Here is a 27,368-nt window from a genome sequence, read left to right on the forward strand (position 1 = left end):
GGTGTTGCAGAATCTGTGGCAGAATCCCTAATTGCTCTTGAACTGAAATACTTTCTGAATCATTTCAGAGAACAGTTCAGAGTCAACTACATTGCTGTGGGTCTGGAGTCACATGTAGGCCAGACCAGTATAAAGAGGGCAGGCTTTCTTCCCTGAAGGATATTAGTAAACTGGATGGGTTTTTATGACAATCATTGATATTTGTCACAATCACCTGATTAATCTATAAATGGAATTTAAGTTTCACAAGCTGCCGATGTGGGACTTGAACTTAAATTTGCCAAAGCAGTAGCCTAGGCGTCTGGACGAGCAGTCTATTGATCTTACTGGAACATGACCATCTCGTCCTGGAAGCAGGAATAAATTATTCCAGGTAACCATTGGAAAGTTTTAGCTGTCATTAAGAAGGTAGCATGCTCAATAATCAACTTCTATGCTTTGTTGAAGATTATAAGATGTAGCAGCAGAAACAGGTCATTCAGTCCATCGAATCTGCTCTGCTATGACTGATGTGACATCCCTCAATCCAACTTTCCTGTCTGTTTCTTACAGCTTTTGATTTTCTTATTGATGACAAATGGTAGATGATAATACAGAATGGACTGCCACGATGTCTCTTCTTTCTGGCTCTCAGACCTTGTGTGTTAACAAGAGAAATTGATGTGATAGCTCAATAGTTGTCCTTTTGGTAGCAAGAAAGTATTGATTCCCCTTTGAAGTCAACTTGTCCTTGGGGTGTGAGGCATGGGTAAAAAAAAAATCCTCATCCATAATTATTCACGAATAAGCTTGTGCTATTATCCAATGGGGTTAGTCCCTCGTGTTCTGCATCCATCATTGAAAATGCTGTTAATTGGCAAGACTCGGTCATTTGTACTGGGGAAGATGAATGAGGGCAGATCTGAGAATGACATTGTTTAAGGGTTAGATTAGCGTGCTGTACATTCCAGTTGTAACTTGAGTAAAATGATTATGCCATCAGAGGATATAGACACTAGCTGATATTGTGTTGAGGATGTCAATTCCTGGCCTTTCCCAAATCAGCAGATAGAGCAGTAATTGGGACTCAGCAATGGTGGGACCTACCCGAGGATGACAGAGACATAGCAATCAGCAAGGGTTACTGCTCCAATGAGCCCAGTCGCATGGTTATAGAAGTTGATTGATGGCAGAACGGGGTCTGTTGGAAACAAATGAACAATCTCTTGTCCCTCATTATCCACTAAACATATGCAGAGTCCAAGGTACTGACTGACGTATTGCCCCAGAGACACCAACAGTCTTCCAGTACCATGGAGACAGGAATAAATTATTCCAGGCAACTACTGGAAATGTTTAGGTGTTGTTAAGATGGCATTAAGCTCAACAATCAACTCTGATTTTTTTGCTGAAGATTGTAAGATGTAGCAGCAGAAACAGGCCATTCAGCCCATCGAATCTGCTCTGTCATGACTGATATGATATCCCTCAATCCAACTTTCCTGTCTGTTTCCTATAACCTTTGTTTTTCTTACTGATTAAGAAGTCTGCCCCAGTTTTGAATATACTTAAAGGCCCAGCATCAACATCCCCCTGTGGATGAAAATTCCTCAGATTCATTACCCTCTGAGTAAAGAAATTCCTGTCATCTTGGTTTTAAATGTGCAAGCCCACATTCTGAGATTATCCCCTCTGATCCACATTGACCTTAACACCCACAAGGCTCACAAATATAGGATAGGAAAGAAAATCTGCTGGCCTTACCCAGCTTATCGGACTCCACACCCACAGCAATGTGTTTGACATTCAACTGTCTTCTAAAGCAAACAATTCGGTTCAAGAGAAATTAAAGATGAGCAGCAAGTGATTGCTTACTTAGGTCTTTTTTTAATAATTCAATACATGTTGTCGTATATGTATTCTACACCAAACACTGTGTTGCACTATGTATTGTGCCTGATATGCTGTAAATTATTATATCAACTGTACCATACATTGTATACATTCCTGAATATTGTGCCTCTGGTATTGTGAGCTTTGTGCTGTATAGTATACTGTAGGTATGTTGCATGGATGAATAGCTAAAGAATCTATATTTTGTATTCCAGTCCCAGCAAAGATTATTACATTTGGAGGAACAGTAACCACTCCTTGGATGAGAGATGTTTTTCTGCCATGTAGGTCTGTGGGTGATCCAGGACTGACAATTAAATGGACAAAAGACAGGTAAACATGTGCTCTGGGCTGCAACAACCTTTTTATATCTGAATCCTTGGTTCCTAGCGGCCAGGCCTACCCTGCCGTTTTAAGAGCATTATCCCAGTGGTTACTCATCACTGGGAAACCCAATGTTTGGATATTTGGACAGTGGCCAACTGGGAGAGTTTTCAGGATCAATATTGAAGCGGAAATTCCTCTGGAGGCCTGTAATGTGAGCCAGCTCATTTTGTGAAGAGAGGTGGGCTGTCAAGCCTCTCAGTCTCTTCAAATTAGGCTATTTTGTTGACCAATCAGGCAAAGAGCATAGGTAGTTGCCATGGAGATGTTTGCTGTTTGGAGTTCTAATGATATTCAATGGGAGAAGAAAGATGATAAAGTGGAAGTGGACAGCAGTACAGTCTGACAAGTAATAACTCTCTAACCAAGCAAAATGTTATTACCTTGAAGTTTTTGTTTGTAATATTAACCCCCTGAATGCTTATGCTAGTCCTTGCTCCACTATATGAAAATAGGCAGCACCCATTTATTGTAAGTGGTGCAATTATAAGGAGTACAGTAGACATGTTAGTTTCTTGAACTGAGTGTTATTAACGCTGGGCTTTTGTACAAAATGCTGTGATAAAATTGTAATGCTTCAACATGATGGTGCAGTGCAACACAGCACCACGGGGCTTAGACCTACAACCACTCCAGCTTGCTGAGAGCCTGAACTCAACCAGGTCCTTGGGGCGAATACTGGAGAGTGGCCAAAGATGTGCTCCAAATGGAAAACCTTAATACAGAGACCAAGAGAGAAAGACAACAACAGCAGAGAGAAAAACATCACCTCTTTCACAGATAATAACATAAAACAAAGAACCACAGACAATGGAAATCTGAAAGAGAAATCAAAATCACTGACGGATTAATGTTCCTTTTTCAGAACTGAAAGAAGGGTCACTGGACCCAAAACATTAATTCTGTTTCTCTCTCCACAGATGCTGCCAGACCTGTTGAGTTTCCCCAGCAGTTTTTGCTTTTGTACCTATTTCAAGAATCTTGCTACACATTTCCAAAGTACCAACTTCAGAGTAACATTTGCAGAATCTCTTACAGATTGTGATTGGACGTATCATCTCAGGACATAGCAGGAGAGCCTAGTCACCTGCTCCACATACATTTCAGGCTTGATCTGACATTCCGAGTGGTTGAAGATTAATCTCCAGACCTCTCACTACTAAGACCAAACAGCAAGAAAAATTATCAGGGCATTAAAATAGAGAAAAAAAACCCTTTGTTTTTCTTTTCCCTTTTCGTTGAGTATCATTGCTTATTAGTTTTGAGATTATTGGGGATGGAGACCAAAAAAGCTGTTTAACTGAGAGTCAGTTATCACTCAGTTAAGTGACCAGGAGTTAACTCATTGATTGGGGAGGTGGGACAAAGATGGATTTGTTAAACAACCAATGGCAGGAGAGTGGTTGGAAGCAAGTTGTCATGTGATGAACCTCCAGGAATATGGCCAACTAGTATTGATAACCCTGAGTCGAAAAGGACTAAAATAGATTAAACAAAGGAATGATGAGTTGCATAACAAAACATAAATTGTACTCTGGAAAGGTTACTAAGGAGGTGTCACATCAGACATTTTAAAAATTACGATAAGAAAACTTAATTAGGAAGAATCAAATTAGAATGCTAATTCCCCCTTGTGTTGTTATTAACAATAAATTTGTGTTGTTTGCAGTGAAGACTCTGCCATCCCAGTGCAAGTTGATGGCCACAGAATGATCTTCAACAATGGGACATTGTTTCTTCGTTCAGTAAGAGCAGAGGATTCTGGGTATTATACTTGTACGGCAACAAACACCTGGAGTTTTGATACGATTGTAGTCAATCTTCTGGTGCAAGGTAGGAGTGTCTGTGTTTGCTTATTTCTCCCACAGTCTATAAATCGTCCCTTGACATCCGTTTGCCTAATTACTGGTGGTTGATTCTCAGGTAGTGATAGCCACACTCCCTGGAATTCCTTCGGTGAACTTCTCCGCTTATCCCACTCTCCCTTCATCATTCAAACCTTTCTCAAAACTGATCATTTTTGCCTCATGTCTCAGATCCCACCCCCCTCCTCCTAAACTCACCCTTCACTTCTTCCTCTTCACTAATCCTACTTATTTCTTTCTCTCTCATCTAGGACAATGTCTTCACTAAAGGCAGTGGATTATTGTTGTTTTCATTGAGGTTCATACCTCATCAGTAGAGAATCCATATTGCAGTTGCTACATGGGATTCTGAACAGATAAGATAGGGAGTAATTTTTTTCATGACCACAGATCATTGAGTGTAACAGGATGGATAGAGAGAGCAGAAAATAAAGCATACAGTATCTTAATGTTTATCAGTAGGAGCACAGAATACAAGAGCGAGAAGGTGATGTTGCACATCTATACGACACTTATTAGTCCTCACCTGGAGTATTATGTGCAGTGCTGGACGTCATAATATAGGACGGATGTAGATGCATTGTAGAAAGTGCAGAAGTGGTTTACAAGGATGCTGCCAGTTATGAAGATAGATTGAGGAAGTTGGGACTATTCACCATGGAGAGAAGAAGGAGATCGGATGGTGGTTTTCAAATTCATGACCGGGCTCAATATAGGTAGGGAGAAACCGTTCCTGATTGTAAAAGGAACAAGCATGAGAGGACATAGATTTAAAGTGATTTGCAAAAGAAGCAAGGATGATATGAAGAAAAATGTCTTCACTCAACAAGTATTTAGGAAATAGAATGCATTGCCTGGAAATGAGGTGGAGGCAGGTTCAATTCAGTCATTCAAGATGGACGTTGGATGATTATTTGGATAGAAATAGTGTGCAAGGGTATGTAGAAAAGCAGGAGGTTGGCAATCAGTCAACGATGCTCATTTAATGGCTGGTGGAGGCATGAAGGGCCAAGTGGCCTCCCTTTGTGCCAAAATATTGAGCGGAGAAGCAGAGGGCAAGAGGATAGGATCTGGAATGCATTGCTACTAGTGTGATGGAGACAGAATGCATCGCGGATTTCAAAATGGAATAAATTCATTATCTGAAAAGAAAATGTACAGCGCTGTGGGTAAAAAGGCAGGGCAGTGTGGGAATGGCTGAGTAGCCATTATAGAGAACCAGCACAGACAGGATGTACTGAATGGTCTCCTTAAATGCTGTATGTAATTCTATCATTCTCTTTATCCCGTGGAGTTTAGTTGATAATTAATGTGTGATTCAGAGTTACAATGCTTCAGGGGTCTGACTCTGCAAAATTCAATGAGTTTGTACAGTAATTTGGACTTCAGCACACTGTGACAACTTTGATATATCCCTTCATCTTTAACATTATAACACATCTCCCCCTTCCACCCAATGCCCTCCCCTTGCTACGTGGAAAGCATAGGTTACCTTTTGATAGTCCACACATGCCGCTGGGTGTCTTGTTCACAGTTTGAGATTTTGTGAACTTTACCTTTGTGGGAATTCTCAAAGACGAGGCTGATTCTGGCTTTATCAGATACCCCAGCACTTAAATTCCTCAGGAAGAACACCAGACTCTGATCAGGAGCACAAATGCAGGGTATTAGCTGTTTTTCATGCTCTCATGTCTGTCCCACCAGCATTTCCACTCGTCAGTATGTTATGTGCCTTTTTAAAATAATTCACTGTGGGTATCACTGAGTGGACTAGCATTTATTGCCCTTGAGAAGGCAGTGGTGAGCTGCCCTCTGGAACCACTGCATTCCATTTGGTGTATGCATACCAGTGGATACTACCAGATGCCCTGTAGATATTCACCAAAGATCCTAAGACAGCACCTTCCAAACCCATGACCATCTCCATCTTGAAGGACAAGGGCAGCAGATACATGGGAGCATCACCTCCCTCTATAAGTTCCCCTCCAATTCATAGACCATCCTGACTTGGACATTAGATTTTTAGATTACATTACAGTGTGGAAACAGGCCCTTCGGCCCAACAAGTCCACACCGACCCGCCGAAGCGCAACCCATCCATACCCCTGCATTTACCCCTTACCTAACACTACGGACAATTTAGCATGGCCAATTCACCTGACCTGCACATTTTTGGACTGTGGGAGGAGACCGGAGCACCCAGAGGAAACCCACGCAGACACGGGGAGAACATGCAAACTCCACACAGTCAGTCGCCTGAGGCGGGAATTGAACCCGGGTCTCTGGCGCTGTGAGGCAGCAGTGCTAACCACTGTGCCACCGTGCCGCCCACAGTGTTGCCTTCCGAATTGCTGGAACTCCCTCCCTATACAGCACATGGATTGCAGCGGTTTGAGAAAGCATTTTGGTAATACAAACATGGGCAGGACTTGTACAATTAATGGTAGGTCTCCAAGTAATGTTGTCGAGCAGAGAGACCAAGGGGTTCAGGTACATAATTCTTTGAAATTTGCTTCACAGATAGACAGGGAGGTTAAGAAGGTGTTTATCACACTTGCCTTCATTGCTCAGACCTTGGAGTACAGGAGTTGGGACGTCATTTTGAGGATGGTGAGGCCTCTTCTGGAGTACCGTGTGTGGTTCTGGTCATCTTGTTAAAGGAAGGATATTATTAAAGCGAAGAGGGTTGAGAGAAGGATCTTGCCAGGAATGTAGGGCTTGAGATATAAAAAGAGGGTGGATAGATTTAGACTTTTTTCACTGGAGTTTAGGAGGTTGAGGGGTGATCTAATAGAAGTTTATAAAATGAGGGGTACAGATCATAGCAAAGGTCTTTTCCCGAAGGGGACATAATTTTAAGGTGAGAAGAGAAAGATTTGAAAAGCATATGAGGGGGAAACTTTTTTTTCACATAAAGTGGTTAATGTGTGGAATGGATTGCCAGAGGAAGTGGAAGATGTAGGTACAGTTACAACATTCAAAAAACATTTGGCTAAGTACATGAACAAGAAATATTTAGAGGGATACGGGCCAAATGCAGGGAGGTGGGACGAGTTTAGTTTGGGAACATTGTTGGCATGAACTGGTTGGAGTGAAGGGCCTGTTTCCATGCTGTATGATTCTATAACTCTATGACTGTTCAAAGCAGCTCACTACCACCTTCTCAAGGACAACCAGGGATGGGCAATAAATGCTAGACAGCCAGTATTGCCCATATCCCATAAGAGAATAAAAATATACACCCACTATGCCGTTAGGAGAAGTTCTATGGCGATATATTACCAAGTCAGGATGGTGTGTGGATTGGAGGGGAACTTGCAGGTGGTGGTGTTCCCATTGTATCTGCTGCCCTTATCCTTCTAGATGGAAGCAGTCATGGGTTTGGAAGGTATTCTCAAAGGAGCCTTGGTGAATGTTGTTACACAGTCAAGTAGTTAGCGTTATAATGTATGTTCTATGTATCCTAAACTAGGTGTCGTAGAGTCCTCACTGATAAACCCAATAAGCAATACAAAATAAACTCACAGTCCAGAGTGTGGCAAAATTGCTTTATTTGAAATGAATTGAATAGATACATTTACAAAGAAGCATGAGGAAGAAAAGCAAAAGCTAATGCTGGCAGAGTTCAATGTTCAATAGACTCAGTTAGGACAAGGCCTACAGGCTGACTGACATTTGATCACAAAAGGAAGTCACTCTATCCATAATGTTTTGCACCAGTCAACAAAGATCTGTCTACACATCTGACCTTACAGGCAATGGTCTATTATTGCTAGGCTATTAATCTAGGGAATCGGTTTAGCTCAGTTGGCTGGATTGTTGGTTTACAGAGCAGTATGATGCCAACAGAGTGGGTTCAATTCCCATCACTGGTTTGAGGTTATCATGAAGGATTCTCCTTCTCAACGTCTGCCCTCGCCTGAGGTCTGGTGGCCCTCAGGTTAAATCACCACCAGTCGCTTCTCTCTAATGAGAGAGCAGCCCCTGTGGTCTGGTAATACTATGGTGACACAGCAATTAATCCAGAAGCTCAGCTAATGTTCTGGGGACCCAGATTCAAACTGTGCCACTACAGCTGAAGAAATTTGGGCTCAATTAAAAATATTGGAATTAAAAATCTAGTGTTGACCATCAAATCATTGCCAATTATCAGGAAGAACCTATCTGGATCACTAATGAGTTTCAGGGAAGGAAATTGGCCCACCACACCTGGTCTAGCCTACATGTGTCTCCTGACCCACAGCAATGTGAGTACCTCTCAACTGTCCTGTGGAATGGTAAGCCACTCAGTTGTATCAATTAAAATGAAGTCTCAACAAAGAAATGAAACCAGATGTATTACCAGGCATAGATCTAGGCATTGGAAAAGACAATGGCAGAAATAGCCCTGTCAACCCTACAAAGTCCTCCTTCTTAACATTTGGGGGCTAGTGCCAGAATTAGGAGAGCTGTCTCGCAGACTAGTCAAGCAACAGCCTGGCATAATCATACTCACAGAATCATACCTTACAGGCAATGTTCCATAACCTGTCGTCACCATCCCTGGCTATGTCCTTTCCCACCGGCAGGACAGACTCGGCAGAGGTGGTGGCAACAGTCATACAATCGGGAGGGAGTTGCCTGGGATTTCTCAACATTAACTCGGGACCCCATGACATCTCGTGGCTTCAGGTTAAACAGGGGCAAGGAAACCTGCTACTGGTTATTATGCACCACCCTCCTTTGGCTAAAGAATCAGCACTCATCCATGTTGAACAACACTTGTAGATCGCGCTGAGGATGACAAGGGCACAAAATGTACTCTGAGTGGGGGATTTCAGTGTCCACCAGAGAGACTGGCTTGGCAGCAGAACTATTGATCGAGCTGGTCGGGTCCTAAATGACATAACTGCGAGATTGGGTCTGCGGAAGGTGGTGAGGGAATCAACAAGAGGGAAAAACACATTTAAACTGATCCCTACCAATCAGCCAGCTGCAGATGCATCTGTCCATGACAGTTTTGGTAAGAACAACCACCACACAGTCCTTGTGGAGATGAAGTCCCACCTTCACATTGAGAATACCCTCCATTGTGTTGTGTGGCACTATCACCATGCTAAATGCAACAGAGTTCAAACAGATCTAGCAATTCAATTCTGGGCATCCATGAGGTGCTGTGGGCCATCAACAGCAGCAGAATTGTACTCCAGCACAATCTGTAAGCTCATGGCCTGGCGTATCCCCATTTCAACATTTACCATCAAGCCAGGAGATCAACCTTGGTTCAATAGAAGGTGCAGGAACAGCACCAGGCAGATAAAAAGATGAGGTGTCAACCTGGTGAAGCTATCAAGCTGCGCTACTTGCATGCCAAACAACATAAGCAGCAAGTGACAGATAGAGCTAAGCGATCCCACAACCAATCGATCATATCTAAGCTGTGTAGTCCTGCTACACCCAGTTCTGAATGATGGCTGACAATTAAACAACTCACTGGAGGTGGAGGCTCCACAGATATCCCCATCCTCAATGATGGAAGAGCCCAGCACTCTGCAAAACATAAGGCTGATGCATTTACAACAATCTTTAGCCAGAGTGTGGAGTGGACAATCCATCTCGGCCTCCTCCAGTGATCCCCAGCCTCACTTGAGATTATATCCGCTTGCCCCACCATTTCAGGCAGAGCATTCCTCACCATATCGCCTTCACCTTTATTTTAGTTCCAAGTCCTGATTACTGACCTTCTTGACTGTGAAAAACATTGAACAACAGAGCACTTGATTTGCTCAATCAAAAAATCTGCATGCTTTTGGACACCTTTATTGAATCACCCTAACCACTTCCATTTTTGGAGAGTGATATTAGCTTCTCTAGCCTCTCCACATAACTGAGCTGCCTCATCCTAGCTTCCATGCCACACACATCCTCTGTGGCCTCTCCATGGCCTTAATTTAACCAAATGTTTTGCTGAGAATCTCAAAGCTTTTAACAGCTGCCCAAATCAGTTTTGTATAGAAACCGGCTAGCTGGCTAACTTAGAACATAGAACATAGAACATAGAGGAATACAGCGCAGTACAGGCCCTTTGGCCCTCGATGTTGTGCCGATCCAAGCCCACCTAACCTATACTAACCCACTATCCTCCATATACCTATCCAATGCCCGCTTAAATGCCCATAAAGAGGGAGAGTCCACCACTGCTACTGGCAGGGCATTCCATGAACTTACGACTCGCTGAGTGAAGAACCTACCCCTAACTTCAGTCCTATATCTACCCCCCCTTAATTTAAAGCTATGCCCCCTTGTACTACCCGACTCCATACGCGGGAAAAGGTTCACACTGTCAACCCTATCTAACCCCCTAATCATCTTGTACACCTCAATCAAGTCACCCCTAAACCTTCTTTTCTCTAATGAAAACAGCCCCAAGTGTCTCAGTCTTTCCTCATACGATCTTCCTTCCATACCAGGCAACATCCTGGTAAACCTCCTCTGCACCCATTCCAGTGCCTCCACATCCTTCCTATAGTATGGCGACCAAAACTGCATACAGTATTCCAGATGTGGCCGCACCAGAGTCTTATACAGCTGCATAATGACCTCAGGACTCCGGAACTCAATTCCTCTACCAATAAAAGCCAGTACGCCATATGCCTTCCTCACCGCACTATTTACCTGGGTGGCAACTTTCAGAGATCTGTGTACATGGACACCAAGATCCCTCTGCTCATCCACACTGCCAAGTATCCGACCATTAGCCCAGTACCCCATCTTTTTGTTATTCTTCCCAAAGTGAATCACCTCACACTTAGCTACATTGAATTCCATTTGCCACCTTTCTGCCCAGCTCTGCAGCTTCTCTATATCCTGCTGTAACCTGCCACATCCTTCCTCACTGTCAACAAGTCCTCCGACTTTCGTATCATCCGCAAACTTGCTCACCCAACCTTCTAACCCCTCTTCCAGGTCATTTATAAAAATGACAAACAGCAATGGTCCCAAAACAGATCCTTGCGGAACACCACTAGTGACGGCACTCCATGAAGAAACTTTGCCATCAACTACTACCCTCTGTCTTCTTCCATCCAGCCAATTCCTAATCCAAACCTCCAACTCACCCTCAATGCCATATCTCCGTATTTTCTGCAGTAGCCTACCATGGGGAACCTTATCAAACGCCTTACTAAAATCCATTTATACCACATCTACCGCTTTCCCCTCATCAACCTCCTTCGTCACCTTTTCAAAGAATTCAATAAGGTTTGTGAGGCACGACCTGCCCTTCACAAAACCATGCTGAATTTCCTTGATCACATTATTCCTATCCAGATGTGCATAAATCCTATCCCTTACAATTCTCTCTAAGACTTTGCCCACAACAGAAGTGAGACTCACCGGCCTATAGTTACTAGGGTTATCCCTACTCCCCTTTTTGAACAAGGGAACCACATTTGCTATCCTCCAGTCTTCTGGCACTACTCCTGTAGACAAAGAGGACATAAAAATCAAGGCCAATGGCTCTGCAATCTCCTCCCTTGCTTCCCAGAGAATCCTAGGATAAATGCCATCAGGCCCAGGGGACTTATCTATTTTCACCTTTCCCAGGATTTCCAACACCTCTTCTCTACATACCTCAAAGCCATCCATTCTACTTATTTGTGACTCAGTATTCACATCGACGACAATGCCCTGTTCCTGAGTAAATACTGAAGAAAGGTATTCATTCAGTGTCTCCCCAATCTCTTCCGCCTCCACACGCAACTTCCCACTACTATCCTTGACTGGACCTATTCCTACCCTAGTCATTCTTTTATTCCTAACATACCTATAGAAAGCCTTAGGGTTTTCCCTAATCCTACCGACTAAGGACCTTTCATGTCCCCTCCTTGCTGCTCTTAGCTCTCTCTTCAGGTCCTTCCTGGCTACCCTATAACTCTCAATTGCCCCAATTGAACCTTCACGTCTCATCTTGAGATAGGCCGCCCTCTTCCATTTAACAAGGGATTCCAATTCCTTATTAAACCACGGCTCCCTCGCACGACCCTTTCCGCCCTGCCTGACAGGTACATAATTATCAAGGACACTCAATAGTTGCTCCTTGAACAAGCTCCACATATCATTTACACTCTTGCCTTGGAGTCTACTTTTCCAAGCCACACATCCTAAGTCATGCCTCACCGCATCATAATTTCCCTGACCCCAGCTATAACTCTTGCCCTGTAGTACACACTTATCCCTCTCCATCACGAGAGTAAAAATCACCGAATTATGGTCACTATCCCCAAAGTGCTCACCTACCTCTAATTCTAACACCTGACCTGATTCGTTACCCAGAACCAAATCCAGTATGGCCTCACCTCTTGTTGGCCTGTCTACATATTGTGTCAGAAACTCTCCTGCACACATTGAACAAACACTGACCCATCTAACGAACTTGAGCTATAGCTTTCCCAATCAATATCAGGAAAGTTAGAACTTCTAGATCATCAATTTGGTTTGAATGGAAGGAAAGAAATGATTTATAAATGAAAATATGTTTATTTCACTCACTGTGTTCACAGTTAAATTTGTTTTATAATGTAATGTGGGTGAATCTGATTCTACTATTAAATTAACCATAAACTTTCCCCTTCCTAGTGCCACCTGACCAACCTCGTCTGACTGTGTCTAAGACCTCATCCTCTACCATTACGTTGGCTTGGATTCCTGGTGACAATGGTGGCAGCTCCATCAGAGGTAAGTTGATCTCCTCATGGCATCTGTTATGTCCATTCATCCTCCCAGCAGAAACCACACTGGTGTGTTTTGTTCTTCATGAGTGTCAGCTTGACCTGGTTGGGAACACATTCACTCCTGAGTCAGCGTTCTGATGAACCATTAAGCCAATAGATTAGAGTGTCCTAATGTTGAGTAGTTCAATTCAATGATGAAAGAATCAAACAACAAAATAGCACAGAGTTCTCCCTGGGCATCATTCCTCAGAGATTACCAAGTCTTTCATTTCATTGCTGGTTCTGGATCTGTGCTATGTGTAAAATAGTTGGGACACTTGGCAGTCTGAGTCACAGCCCCTGATCTACAAAGTGACTCTTTGTCTTTTATTTATGCTGAAGGAATGCAATCCATTTCCAAGTCGGGATTGTGAGTAACTTGGAAGGTGTGATGATCCCCTATACCTGCTGTCTTTTCTGGATGTTAGTAACCTCAGCTGGTACATGTACTGAACCTACACAGTTGGTGTAACTCTGTATTTCCAATAACCATTCAGCCAACTGAGCTAGCTAACTCCTCCGTAGGTGCAGGATGTGCAATATTCCTTTTTACACTTTACTCTGCTGTTTTAGATGGCTTTCCTTTGATGCTAGAATCCAACCTCATAGGTTTGAGCAGCCCAGTGGCAAAACATAGATAGGTGCGGCCAAGCGTTGGGCCTCATTTTCCTGCTGTCAAGTCCAACCTCCAGTTGCTCACCTTGTAGAAGGTGGCAGCAGAACCAGAGTGCCAGTGGCAGTAGTCCTCCTGTCCTCAAATATAGACAGTGAACGCTTCCTCTCCTTCCTGTTCAACATTCCAAAGTCTCACCTTCTGAAAGCCTTGTTCCTGACCATTCTCTCCCTTTAGATTCCCATCTATCTCTTTGGCAGCCGTTGTCTCCCTCTTGATAGTGAAAGCACACCGTGAAATGGCAATGGTCAGTGAACCCAGGAAGATTAAAGAGAGGGGGTGGTGGGTGAAATAAGGCCTGCCCTATTACATATCCTGTCACATATAGGAACACTTATATCTTTGACAGGAAATTTCTTTGTTCATTGAGATTTGGCTTTAGTTTTGCCAGGGACATGTTGGTTACGAGGGTTGGTATGGTAAACTTCAGACATCTTTTTTCATGTAACCCTACACTCTTTTTTTTCTCTCTGGAGAAAGCTATAGGAACGATTGCAAAGGCCAATGAACAATTTGTTTTGGGTCACATGAGTGCACCTTCCATGACAAGGTGTGAGTGGGACTTGAACCCTGATTCTGATTCAGAGACTAAAGGGATGCACTGTGCACCGTGATATATCAGCTTCCCTTGTGATTAGACAAAGAAGCAAATGAAGATATTTTCTCAGTAAAAGGCCATTAGATACAATAAGCCTTTTTGATAAATCAATCCCATCTGTCCATTTCCTCATCTTACACCTCAAATCCTTCTCTCTCCAAAAACCCATCCAGTCATCTCTTGAATCTATTTGTCACCAATACAATGGCCCGGGAGCCACAGACTTGTGCAGGAGAAAATTCTGTCTGACTTCTTATCTAGGTCATACCCTGGTGCTTGAACTCTTTTCCGGAGCAAATCTTCAGCAGTGTCAATCGCCTTCATAATCTTGTACCATCAGTAGGTGTTATCGCTGTCCTCTGTTTCATCATTTCATTTTCACACCTAAATCCAGCTTGATACAAGCAATCTGTGATATCTTTTTGGTTGATATGATTTGTGTTCTATTCAGCAATTGCAAATCTAAGTGGAAGAAGTTCTGGGATCGTACATTCTGTGTCAACATAATGTTTAACAAAATGGTTTTATTTGCTCTGTCATGCAGCTGGGTAATCTTCTGACCCAGTTATTGGCAAGATTATTGCTTACAAGGTGAATTACACCTGCATTAATATCTTTGTAGTCTCTGGGAATTTTTAGTCCAGCTCCTCCCTGTATGTTGCAAGTATTTTCTGAGCCACCTGTTCTGAGGTGTTATGACCCCCCTCTGCAGCACGTGAGACTTGAACCCAGGCCTCCTGGCCCAGAGTTAGTGACGGTACCACTGTGTCAGCCCTACGCCACTAGCACAACTGGCAGCAGTGAGATATAGTCACATATCTCCAAAGAGACTGGAGCTTTAATCCAGTGCCTTGTGCCCTACAACACTCCCACCACATTACCACCCATCCCTTAAAAAGGTTTCACTCAGAGGCTTCTGTATATAAAGGTCTTAAAGGAGAACACTGTGGCTTAGTCATTAGCACTACTACCTCACAGCACCAGGGACCTGGGTTTGATTTCACCCTCAGGTAACTGTCTGTGTGGAGTTTGCACATTCTTCCCGTGTCTGCGTGGTTTTTCTCTGGGTGCTCTGGTTTCCTCCTACAATCCAAAGATGTGCAGGTTAGGTGAATTGACTATGCTAAGTTGGCCCAAACAAACAGATCTAAAGCTCTTGTACCTTTCGTGAGGTCATGATTCTCAATTTTCAGTTGTTTTTATTTTGAACATTTTAGCATTGAATAGACGTAATCAACCATCGAGTACTATGAGCAGATCTAGGCACCACACTTTAGGAAGGATATAATGGGAAGACGCTTTAGGATGGAGATAAGGAGAAATTTCTTTAGCCAGAGAGTGGTGAATCTATGAAATTCACTGCCGCAGAAGGCTGTGGTGGCCAGGTCATTGAGTATATTTAAGACTGAGATAGATAGCCTCTCGAGTAACAAGGGGATCAACGGTAATGGGGAGAAAGCAGGAGAATGGGGCTGAGAAACCTATCAGCCATGATTGAATGCAGAGCAGACTCAATGGGCTGAACGGCCTAAATTCTGCTCCTATGTCTTATGGGCTTATAATGGCTTTGGAGGATATACAACATCAGCTTTGCAAGAATGGTGCCTGGTCAAGTTATGAGGAGAGATTATACAACTCAGACCTGTTTTCTCGAGCACTTAGAAGGTTAAGGGGTGATCTTATCAAAGTTATCAAGATATGATGAGGAAAATATAAACTGTTTACACCAGTTGCGGATTCATGAACTATGGGGCCTAATCTAAAAACGGGGGCCAGACTGTTAAGGAGAGATGTTAGGAAACACTTCTACACACAAGGGGTAGTAGGGGATTGGAACTCTTTTCAACTAACAGCAGTTGATGCTAGATTATTGATTAATTTTAAATTTGAGATAAAGTTTTACCATTTAGAGGTATTATGGGCCAAAGGCAGATATGTGGAGTTAGGCTAGAGATCAGCCATGATGTCATTGAATGGCAGAACAGACTCGAGGGGCTGAATGGCCTACTCCTGTTCCCATATTTCTGGAAGTGTAACTGCCAAGCAAAAACATTGTAATGTCTTTTCACGTTTCACTTGGGCACATACCCAGGAGTAATTTTAACCTAATCTGCAAGGTTCTGGGTTCAAATCCCATTCCAGGAATTGAGTTTAAAAAGTGCAGGTTGACACTCCATTGCAGTCTTGAAGAGCAGACATTGAACCAAGGTACCATCTGCTGGCTCAACTAGATGTAAAAATCCCAAAACATTGGTTCAAAGAATGGGGGAGTTATCCAATGTCCTGGTCAGTATTTATCAATCAGTATCACAAAAACAGATCATTTGGTTATTATTCCATTGCTATTTGTGGAAGCTTACTGTGCACATTTTAGCTGCTGCGTTCCCTACACTAGAACGAAAGAACTGCTTCACTGGCTATAACGCACTTTGAGATATACAATAATTGGGAAAAGTGCTATGTAATCATAAGCTCTTTTAACACTCCATATTGGATGTAATGTTCAGTTTATGCTCTTTCAAAATCAATTGACTCTGCCAGAAGGCGTGGTGCAAACCCACTGATTGACCGTATCCCATCCATCCAACTGTGGAGCCAAACAAAACAGAATTCTGTTTTTGCACTTGTTTCCTTGCCTTTTGTGTCCTGTTGTTTGGGTTTCCAGTTCATTTTCATCTTCAGATCTCCAGGCTGGATTTATTATCCACTCCCCTCCGCCCTTGCCAGTCCAGTTCCAGCCTAGGGGGTCCCTCAGGCGGAGAGAGCGAGTGCACTCAAGTCCACTTTAATACTTCTTGACTCTGAAGGTGGTTTATCAAGCGCAAACCTTTCTTTATTAATCCTCTGGTAGTGAATTAGAACAAAGCCCATTCAGCAGTAATTTCCTGTGTGTTAATAACATTACTGCCTTTTTAATTCAGCTGCACATACACAGCAGCAAGGGCAGAGAAGCAGGCAGACCATCCCAGCAATTAATTACCAGAACACAATTAATTACCTACACCCATCATTAAAATCCCTTATCTCTCAAATTGGCCTTGTTGATAAACTTTTCCCTCAATTGGATTATCAATGTTAAAGAATAAGTATGCAATACAATTATCGCAAGTGCTTTCATCTCTATTCAGGCTTTGGCGTAGGACATGTGAAGAAATGACACATGATTCCTCGGATATTAATACTGTAAGGAGGAAGAAGTTTGATGCCAAAGTTTGAATAAGATGTGTGCACTGCAATTTTAACCTGTTTTTCTTTTTGCCTTGTTATATTCTCATCTGTGGAGTCAATTGAAATGTGTTACATTCTGCAAATCAAGTGTGGGCCCTCCTGTGATGAACTTGATTGGTTCAAGAAACCATGTTCACCAATTACACTAAAAGTTATGGCAGTGAAGAGTTGGTGGAAAGGTCCAACAGGTTGCTGTGTGGCAATTTTAATCCTTTGTGCCTGATGAAAGTGGAATGCACTGGGTATTATAATTCTAGCAGTTTTGCCACTTATCAAATCCTTGTTGGACTTGCATTTCCTAACCAGTCAAAATCACCCATGCTTCAGGCAGAGGAGAGGTTTGTTAAAATTGAAAGAACTATCCCTCTTGAAGTTTTTGAAAAAATATTATTCACCAGGATGTAGGTGTCTCTGATTAGGTCAGTATTTATTGCTACTTTCCCAGGGGGGTAGTCAACCACATTGCCACAGCCTGAAGTCACATACAAGGATGCAATTTTAACCTGTTTTTCTGTTTCCCTTGTAATATTCACATTTGTGGGTTCAATTGAAGTATTTTACATTCTGCAAATCAAATGCAGGGCCCTCCAGATCAGGTAAGAATGAGATTTTCTGATCATTCAATTATGTATTGAATTCAGATTCCACTATCTACCACAGTGGGGTTTGAACCCAGGCCTCCAGAACATTACCTGGGTTTCCTGGATTAATAGTCTAGTGATAATTCCACTAGGCTATTGCCTCTCCAGTGGCTACACTGCCTTTTTTTAAAAGTTGGGACTGCCACATCTCAAGTTCGCTGTAGCTCCATTGTAAAGGAGTTAAAGGTGCTGATGAGGGCTGAATCAGTAAGTGGTATCTCCTTCTGAAAACTCCATCTGGAATAGGAAGATCTGGTCCCTGAGTTTCTCTCTCTTGACCACAGTCAATTAACCAACCGGCTGCTCACACCATGCCAATCATTGATGATACTTGTTTCTGTTGACGATAATTATCTTCGCCCCCACCCCCTCCCCAACACCCTCTTCCCACAAATCACAGAATCATTACGGTGCAGAATGAGGATATTCAGCCCCATTGTGCCTGCATGATTCTATCACCTTTGCCAATCTCCTGCCTTTTCCCATTTTTCTGTACACTGTGTCTATCCAAATAATTATCCAATACCCTCTTGAAAGCTTCAATTGAAACTGCCTGCACCACATTTCCAGGCAGTGCATTCTGTACACTGTTTGAAAAAGTTTATCTCTCATTGTCCTTGCTCATTTGCACAGCATTTGCACTCTTTCTTTAGCTTTTCTAAGCAGTTATGAGTGGGGATGAGGCCAGCACAGATCAAACTGACAGACTGGCTATGCCAACAGTGTGATAACATTGTACTAACATACACAAATGCCGGGTGAATTACAACCGCGAACACATCCCATGCTAGTGACAATTGTATACTATTAGTTTATGTAATCCTCCCTCAGATTAACCCCTTCCTCAAAATTCCGTTACATCCTCACTTTGTTCCTTTTTCACTTCTAGACATGGCAGTTCTCCTGAAAACAAAAAAATGCTACAGATCACAGAAGGTCAGGCAGCATCCATGGAGAGAAAACAAGCTAACGTTTCAAGTCTAGATGGCTCTTCATCATTTTCAGTACAGACTCCAGCACCTGCAGTAATTTGCTCCTGTCTGTTCTCCTTGTCAGTCTCACACCTTCTATCTTCTGCTTTTTCAAAGTTTTGATGATTTAAGTCCTATAGGCACCAAGTCCAATTCCCCAGCCATCTCTGTGTTCATTGAACTGCACTGACTCATGTCACCAGTTTTCCCATTTTCCCTCCCCCTACTTTATCCCAGTCCCAACCTTCCAACTTTGCACCGCCCTCTTGAATGGTCCTACCTGCCCATCTTCCTTCCCACCTATCTGCTCCACCCTCCTCTCTGACGTATCACTTTCACCCCCACCTTCATCGACCTATCATATTCCCAACTACCTTCCCCCCCAGCCCCACCCCCCCTTCCATGTATCTCTCAGCCCCCTTGGCCCACAAGCCTCATTCCTGATGAAGGACTAATGCCTGAAGCATATATTCCCCCGCTTCTCGGATGCTGCCTGACCAGCTGTGCTTTTCCAGCACCACACTATTCGACACTGACTCATGTTTAAGCAACACTTACAAAATTCTCAGCCTTCTTTATAAACCTCAACCCTCTCCTTTCATGTTTGCAATTCCTGCACCACCAAAGTGCAAAACAAGCCCCTAACACACACAAGAGAAAGTGAGGTCTGCTCTTGCTGGAGATCAGAGTCAAGAGTGTGTTGCTAGAAAAGCACAGCAGGTCAGGCAGCATCTGAGGAGCAGGAAAATCAACATTTCGGGCCACAGCCCTTCATCGGGATGAAGGGCTCCGGCCCGAAACGTTGATTTTCCTGCTCCTCAGATGCTGCCTGACCTGCTGTGCTTTTCCAGCAACACACCCCCAACACACATAAACAGCCCACTCCACCCCTACACCTGTTCTTCTGTTTCCATGGAAATGTCTGGCTCCAGAGGTCTAGCTGCTGCCTTATTCACACACACCAACTTTGACTCTGGATGAGAGGCAGGGTTGTATCTGGTTCCACTTAAATGAGACCTGGAGTTAATAGGGCCCCTGGTCAGTTGGTTGAGCTTAACCCTCTCCAAGCACATCACAACCAGTGTTAAAATCAGGGTTCTGGCCTTTTAGCATACCTCAGAATATTCCAGCTGTTCCAGCAAAGGATTATTGCAAGCAAAACACTTGGAAGGGTTCAGAAATGTTTTACAAGGATGTTGCCAGGGTTGAAGGGTTTGAGCTCTAGGGAGAAGCTGAACAGGCTGGGGCTATTTTCCCTTGAGTGTTGGATGCTGAGGGCTGACCTTATAGAAGTTTATAAAATCATGAGGGGAATGGATAGGATGAATAGATAAGGTCTTTTCCCCAGGGTAGTGGAGTCCAAACCTAGAGGGCATAGGGTTAAGGGGAGGAGGGAAAGGTATAAAAGGGACCTGAGCAGCACCTTTTTCACGCAGAGGTTGGTGTGTGTATGGAATGAGCTGCGAGAGGAAGTGATGGAGGCTGGTACAATTACAACATTTATAAGGCATCTGGATGGGTACAGGAATAAGAAGGGTTTAGAGGGATATGGGGCCAAATTCTAGCAAATGGGATTAGATTAATTTAGGATATCTGGGCAGCGAGGACTAGTTGGACTAAAGGGTCTGTTTCCGTGCTGTAGATCTCTGACTCTACGGGGATAAAAGGGTCTTTCTCAGGATGGTAGCCAGTGGCAAGTGGAGTTTTGCAAGGCTCAGTGTTGGGACCACAATGTTTCACACTGTATGCTAACAATCTAGATGAAGAAACTGAGGGCATTCTGACTAAGTCTGCTGACAATACAAAAATAGGTAGAGAGACAGGGGAGGCTGCAGAAGGATTTGGACAGCTTAGGAGAGTGGGCAAAGAAGTAGCAGATGGAGTACAATGTGGGATAGGGTGAGGTCGTGACTTTGGTAGGAAGAATAGAGGCAGGGACTGTTTTCTAAATGGGGAAAAAGATTCAGAAGTCTGAAGTGCAAAGAGACTTGGGAGTCCTAGTCCAGGATTCTCTCAAGGTAAACTTGCAGGTTGAGTCAGTAGTTAGGAAGGCAAACGCAATGATGGCATTTATTTTGAGAGGACTTGAATATAAAAGCAGGGATGTGCTTCTGAGGCTCTATAAGGCTCTGGTCAGGCCATATTAGGAGTATTATGTGCAATTTGGGGCCCCACATCTCAGAAAGTATGGACTGACCCTGGAGCGTGTTCAGAGGAGGTTCACGAGAATGGTGCCAGGAATAAGAGCATAACCTATAAGGAACATTTCAGGACTCTGGGCCTATACGATGAGGGGGAATCTAATCGAAACATACTGAATACTGAACGACCTGGTCAGAGGTGATGCTGGGAAGCTGTTTCCATTGGTAAGAGAGACTAGGACCCGAGGACATTGCCGCAGAGTAAAGGGAAGACCTTTTAGAATATAGATAAGGAGAAACGTCTTCAGCCAGAGAGTGGGGAACCTATGGAATTCATTGCCACAGAAGGCTGTGGAGGCCGAGTCATTGAATATATTTAAGACTGAGATAGATAGGTTCTTGAGTATCAAGGGGATCAAGGGTTATGGGGAAAAAGTGTGAGTATGGGGCTGAGAAACTTATCAGCCATGATTGAATGGCAGAGCAGACTCAATGGGCTGAATGGCCTAATTTCTGCTCCTATGTTTTATGGTCTTATGGACTCTATGACTTTGCAAAAGATCGACTTGTGCTTATTAATTTGAAAATTAAAACAGTCAAGAATGACCGATAATAATAATATTTATAGTTGTGTGTGTAGTTCCATTTCACAGTTGAGTTAGTGCTTCACAGAGTCCTTTGCCTGGGGCTATTGGTTCTACTGGATGGAAGGAATACAGAAAACCTGAAGGATATGGGTGAGGGGTGCAGTCAGGGTAAAGTGCACGACCCGCCTTTCCCCAATAAAACAAAATATTTTATTTTATATAACACCAATTACAGAATTCAAAAACAAAACATAATCAATAAAGAATTAATGCAGAGAGATGGAGCAGTTGGAGCTCTCGACCGGGTCTATAATATGTTTGTTTTGAATTTCCAACACTTTGCCCTAGGCATTGCCCAGGGGTATGAATACGTTTTCCAACTCTATTCAAAGCATCTCTCTGAACCAAGTATATATATAATCTTTGCTCTGCGCATTCAGAGGACAGGCTGGACCCAGTTTCACCACAGGGCTGCCCCAGGCTACAAAGAAGATGACTAAACAGTAAAGTATTGGTAGTCTTGTTTGGCTCACCTGAGTAGATGGCTTTTAGTGCCAGGAGTGTTTATATAACAGTTTAACAATCCAGTCTTAATCAGCAATTCAAGGCACTGACATCCCTGTGGGGAGGTGCATCTTCCAAAGTTATCTGCCCCTTAGTCCCACCAGAATCTCTAAAGTTGGAAACATCCTGACGATCTTTAGTGCCAGGAGTATTCATTTCTCAGTTTAACAGTTTGTTATAATTTACAGCTTTATTTTAATCTAAACACTTCCCTTCTTTAGTCTGCAGAGGCAAACCAACAACCATCGCCTTCAGTTAAGCTTCTCCTGATTCAGGTTCTGGACATCAGGGCATCTAGAAACAGGCAGCAAATGGTAGCCTTGAGCAACAATGTCCTCCTTTCCCAAATAACACAACAAAAGATTGATGGGATTGCAAGTGTCTCCTTCTTTTCAATGCCATTGCCAAACATTGTATTCAACTTTCCATCATTACGGTAGTTACTGATTACAACAGGCGGACTTTTGATAAACTTATCACATTTCGGGGCTATCACTCAACAATGACCATGCAGCCTTCCAGATTATCTGAAATAAACCAATGGATTCACTCATGCCCTTTAGGGAAGGAAGCCCATTGCTGTAAGCTGCCTGATAACAAATGTGTCTGCAGCCTCTCAAATGTGGCTAACTCTGGGAGAAGGCTCAAGTGGACCATATACATCAGCATGGACTGTTTGAATGGCTCAATCTGTGCCACATATCCAATATACTGGGAGGTGGTGGGGCAGTGGATAAGTATTCCAGACCCTCAGGCTAATGAGAGTAGGGGTTCAAATCCCATCATGGAAAATGGTGAAATTTGCATTCAGTAAAAAGCTGGTCTAATAGCAATTATGTTAGTTAGATAAGAAGCTATCTAGTTCGATCATGTCTCTTAGAAAAGGGAAATCTACTATCCTTACGTGGGCTGGTCTATGTGCAACTCCAAACCACAGCAATAGGGTTGACTGTCAAATACTTTCTGAAAATGGGTTTCCAATCCTAAAGAGCCATGCAGATCACGGGCCGGTTAGAGATTAGCAATAAATATTGGTAGAGTCAGTGACACCCATGTCCCATGAATGAATACGAAACAGCTAAATCTCTCCTGAATCTACTGTTGTTTAGGATGAAGGCATGTCCAGTTGACACAGCCTGCTTAGATTTTTGGAATGCTATTTGACAAGATGCCACACAATAGACAGAATTCTAAGGAGGTTCTGTAATAATTTCCTTCACAGAAGGAGTTTATGACCTTGCTGTAAGTATACTTGTTTACTGTTTGAAGACTATCCTGTAAAATGTAAGGCACATCTTTTTTGCTTAGCATTCTAGTAATCCAGTACAAAGCTGAACATTTCAGAGTGCTCCCACAGGAGTTAGTTAAATAAGGATCTCTTTTCATAAATTAAAGCCAATCAATGGGTAACTAGAGCCGCAGCTTTGTGCAAAAGCTAGGCAACTGCCCAGAGGACTAATGAAAGAAGCTCGAGTCAATTTCGCAGCAAGCAATGTGAGTTTCAGAGAACAGGAATTAGAATGTCTTTGCTGTGGCTGGATATTTGCGACCGCCTTCTCTCCTACATTTGTATACTAAAAGTGGGTGGCATGGTGGCTCAGTGGTTAGCACTGACACCTCACAGTGCCAGGGACCTAGGTTCCATTCCCCCACAGGCAATGGTCTGTGTGGACTTTGCACATTTGGGTTACCTCCTGTGGGTGCTCTGGTTCCCTCCCACAGTCCAAAGATGTGCAGGTTAGATGGATTGGTCATGGGGAATATGGGGTTACAGGGATAGGATGGATCTGGTTGGGGGATGTTCTTTGGAGGGTTTGTGTGAACTCAATGGGCTGAATGGCTGGTTTCCACAATGTAGGGATTCTATGAAAAGTGTTTGCAAATTCAGTATAGGTGCTCCTGTTTGGAACATCTCTTGCAAAGGTAGAATTTTTTGGTAAACAGAAGGTCACTGGAAAAAGAGGGTGGTGCCTCACCAAACTAGTTGAATTCTTTAAGATGTTTACTGAGTTCTGCCCGGCGCTTCAGGGAATTGGAAACTAGTCTCCATGTAGTTCCAAAGAGAGTTTTTGGATTTAAAACAATAAATGCTGGTCCAGCCAGGTTCCATGAAATAGAAAAAAATCAGACTTGGCATGGTGGACTGATAGTCAAGAATTTCCCAATCTATTTGATTTTCAATTGGTTGGGAAGGAATAGCATTGTGAAGATGGACATGCTGGGTGGAAGAAGGAGACAACTCCTGGAAATGCCTAACCCCAAAATTGACAACTCATAGAGGAAGGCAACTCTGTTAATACGTCATAGATGGATGTTTTAAAAAGCTTTTGACAAACTGCTGCACAAAAGGTCAACTTGCAAGGCCATGAGTCCTATGAGATAGGATGGCCTAATGGTAATGTCACTGGATTAGTAATCCAGATCACACATTAATCTTCTAGGTGCGTGGGTTTACATCCTACCAAGACAGATGGTGAAATTTGAAGTCAATAAAAATATGGAACTAAATTCTATCCTAATGGTAGCCATAATCAATTGTTGTTTTTATAAGAAAATCAGGTTCCCCTGTCTTTTAGGAAAGGAAATCTGTCTTCCCTTCCTGGTACGGCCTACTTAGAATCATTGAACCCACTACAGTGTGGAAACAGACCATTCAGCCCATTGAATCCATACTGAGCCTCTAAAGAGCATCCCAGCCAGGATTTGTGTTGATCTTAAAAATTCTGAATGTGAAAAAAAAAGCTATAGTCAAATCTTGACATGAGATGGAAAGAGCTCATATCTGACAGGTGACATTTAATGTCAATAGATTTACAGGGCAGTGCCACTGAAAGTTCTTTGCTAAAATCTTTCAAACAATGTTGTAGAGCATGAGTCTTTCCAGGTTTATAATCCATACCACAAGGCTCCTATAAAGATGCAGAGAACTGGGACAAATTGCTGGGACAATTCTAACAAATAATAAGGAACGTTGTAACACCTGAATATGAAACATTATTTGGGAGCATTTAGAAATTGTGCAGTTATTTTGTCTCCTCACTTGTTAGGAGATATAGATGGGAAATTCCCTAGTGTCTGATCCTGCTTCACCAGCATTACTTGGCTATAATCACAATAGAAAACTCAGGGGAAAAGGTGGGTAAATCTCTGGCTGCATTTTATCCATCCATCACCCCGATCTGTACATTAAAAAGCCACTCCCCACTTTTTCCCTCACAACCATTCCATTAGCATGCTCAGAGAATTTGTTCCTGGATCCTTTAGATGGTTAGTGAGAGATTGCCTCCAATGCTTTTTTTCTGAATTGACCAAGAGTTTATTTTTCATCTGTTTTGAAGGTACAGTTAATTCATGGGCCACATTATTGCAGATGGAGGTGGTTGCTGGGGAGGGTCACAAAGCATGGTGCACATGAATCAAATTCAGTAGATCAGCTATAACAGGAGTCATTAGCTGAAGTACTATCATGGGAGGTGTAATTACAGTGTGAATACATCTGTAGGCAGTCTCCATGATCCATTTGGATACAGTAACTTACAATGGAAAAGGTTGACATAAAAGTGTTACAAAGACGTGACAACATAATAGAGTTTAGACAGTAGGAAATGAGTGCAAATGTGACGTGTTGATACAGCTTGACTGAAAATTAATATGAAGGGTTTTGTCCCCTTGATGCTATATAATTGATCAGCACAGTGCCTAGATCTTTTTCAGTATAATGCAATATTACATTTCACCTGGCGTTGACTACATTTAAATAATAACAATATTCAGTGTGATTGGTAATGTTTGTGCTTACACTGCTGAGAAATGACTTAAGCCTCACTTAACTTTTAATATTTCTGGCACATTTGAACATCAGTTTTAACCCAGGATAAACAGCAAGCAAGTAAAAGGACAGCTCCAGACTGGGGTCCCATACAGTGGAGGTGTGATTAAAAAGGCTTGATTGTACTGATTAGTAATGTTAGGAATAGTGAGCTTTCTCCCCCTTTATCCTTTCATGAGATGTGGGAGTTTGACTGGCAAGGCTCAGCATTTGTTTCCCAAATCGAATTGCCTTTGAGCTGAGTGACTCACTAGCCCATATCAAAGGACAGTTCAGAATCAACCACGTTGCTGTGAGTGTGGGGAATGTATGCACCAAAGTAAACAGCCCGTCTAAAGATGATCACACACACACACACATCCACATTATTTGGAACAGACAACTATCTTGGCTGCATCTACAGCAAACAGTACTGAATGGACAGGCACATTTTATCAGTATTCTTTTTGCTAGGCTTTATTAGGCCTGAATATCATTGTTGAAACTTTATTGCTGGAACAGCACAGCAGGTCAGGCAGCATCCAGGGAACAGGAGATTCGACGTTTCGGGCACAGGCCCTTCTTCAGGAATGTGCCCGAAACGTCGAATCTCCTGTTCCCTGGATGCTGCCTGACCTGCTGTGCTGTTCCAGCAATAAAGTTTCAACTTTGATCTCCAGCATCTGCAGACCTCACTTTCTCCTGAATATCATTGGGTAACCTGATGGAGATATGAGACAAATCAAAAGAATGATAAGGGCCATGTTATGCATATGATTTTGTCGTTGAGCAGGTTAAGAGACAGGTTAGAAAGGCCTGGAATTAAGGCAGAATCAATCAACAGATTCAAGAAAGAAATAGGTATGTTTCTGATGAAAAGCAGGATAAAGGGCAATGGGGAGCAGGCAGGAGAGAAGAGTGCAGACCATGATAAGATCAGCCATGACCATGTTGAATGACAGAGCGGGTTCAAAGAGCTGCCTATTCCTGCTCCTAATGCCTACGTTTCTCTGTTCAAGGAACATGTACGATTTAATTACAACAACAACAACTTATAGTTATACAGCGCCTTTAGCACAATAGCATATTATCAAATGAAAGTTGATGCCGAAGGAAATATTAGCACCAGCTGAGGCACATTCTTAAATAATGTCTTAAACAGCTGTATCCCCACTACAGGGAAAGTTGTAAACCAGAATTTTTTTAAAAATCGCATTAGTTGAAATACAATTAAATTTCAAATGTAGTTATCTCTCCCCAGTCTTTATCTGCTCCAAATATGGTCT

General features: G+C 42.8%; 1 protein-coding gene across 1 annotated transcript in view; it reads left to right on the forward strand.

Annotated features, from left to right (window-relative positions):
* Positions 1–27,368, forward strand: part of dscaml1 (Down syndrome cell adhesion molecule like 1) — a 586,372-nt gene that overhangs the window by 511,504 nt on the left and 47,500 nt on the right. The window contains exons 22-24 of the mRNA XM_043676579.2: positions 2,088–2,205; positions 3,926–4,089; positions 12,738–12,836. Coding sequence (XP_043532514.1) covers positions 2,088–2,205; positions 3,926–4,089; positions 12,738–12,836 — 381 coding nt within the window. The remainder of the gene's footprint in view (positions 1–2,087; positions 2,206–3,925; positions 4,090–12,737; positions 12,837–27,368) is intronic.

Source organism: Chiloscyllium plagiosum, unplaced genomic scaffold, assembly GCF_037043375.1.
Source record: "Chiloscyllium plagiosum isolate Xiang-an unplaced genomic scaffold, Cpla_swu_hap1 HiC_scaffold_29, whole genome shotgun sequence".
In the NCBI taxonomy this organism is placed as follows: Eukaryota; Metazoa; Chordata; class Chondrichthyes; order Orectolobiformes; family Hemiscylliidae; genus Chiloscyllium; species Chiloscyllium plagiosum.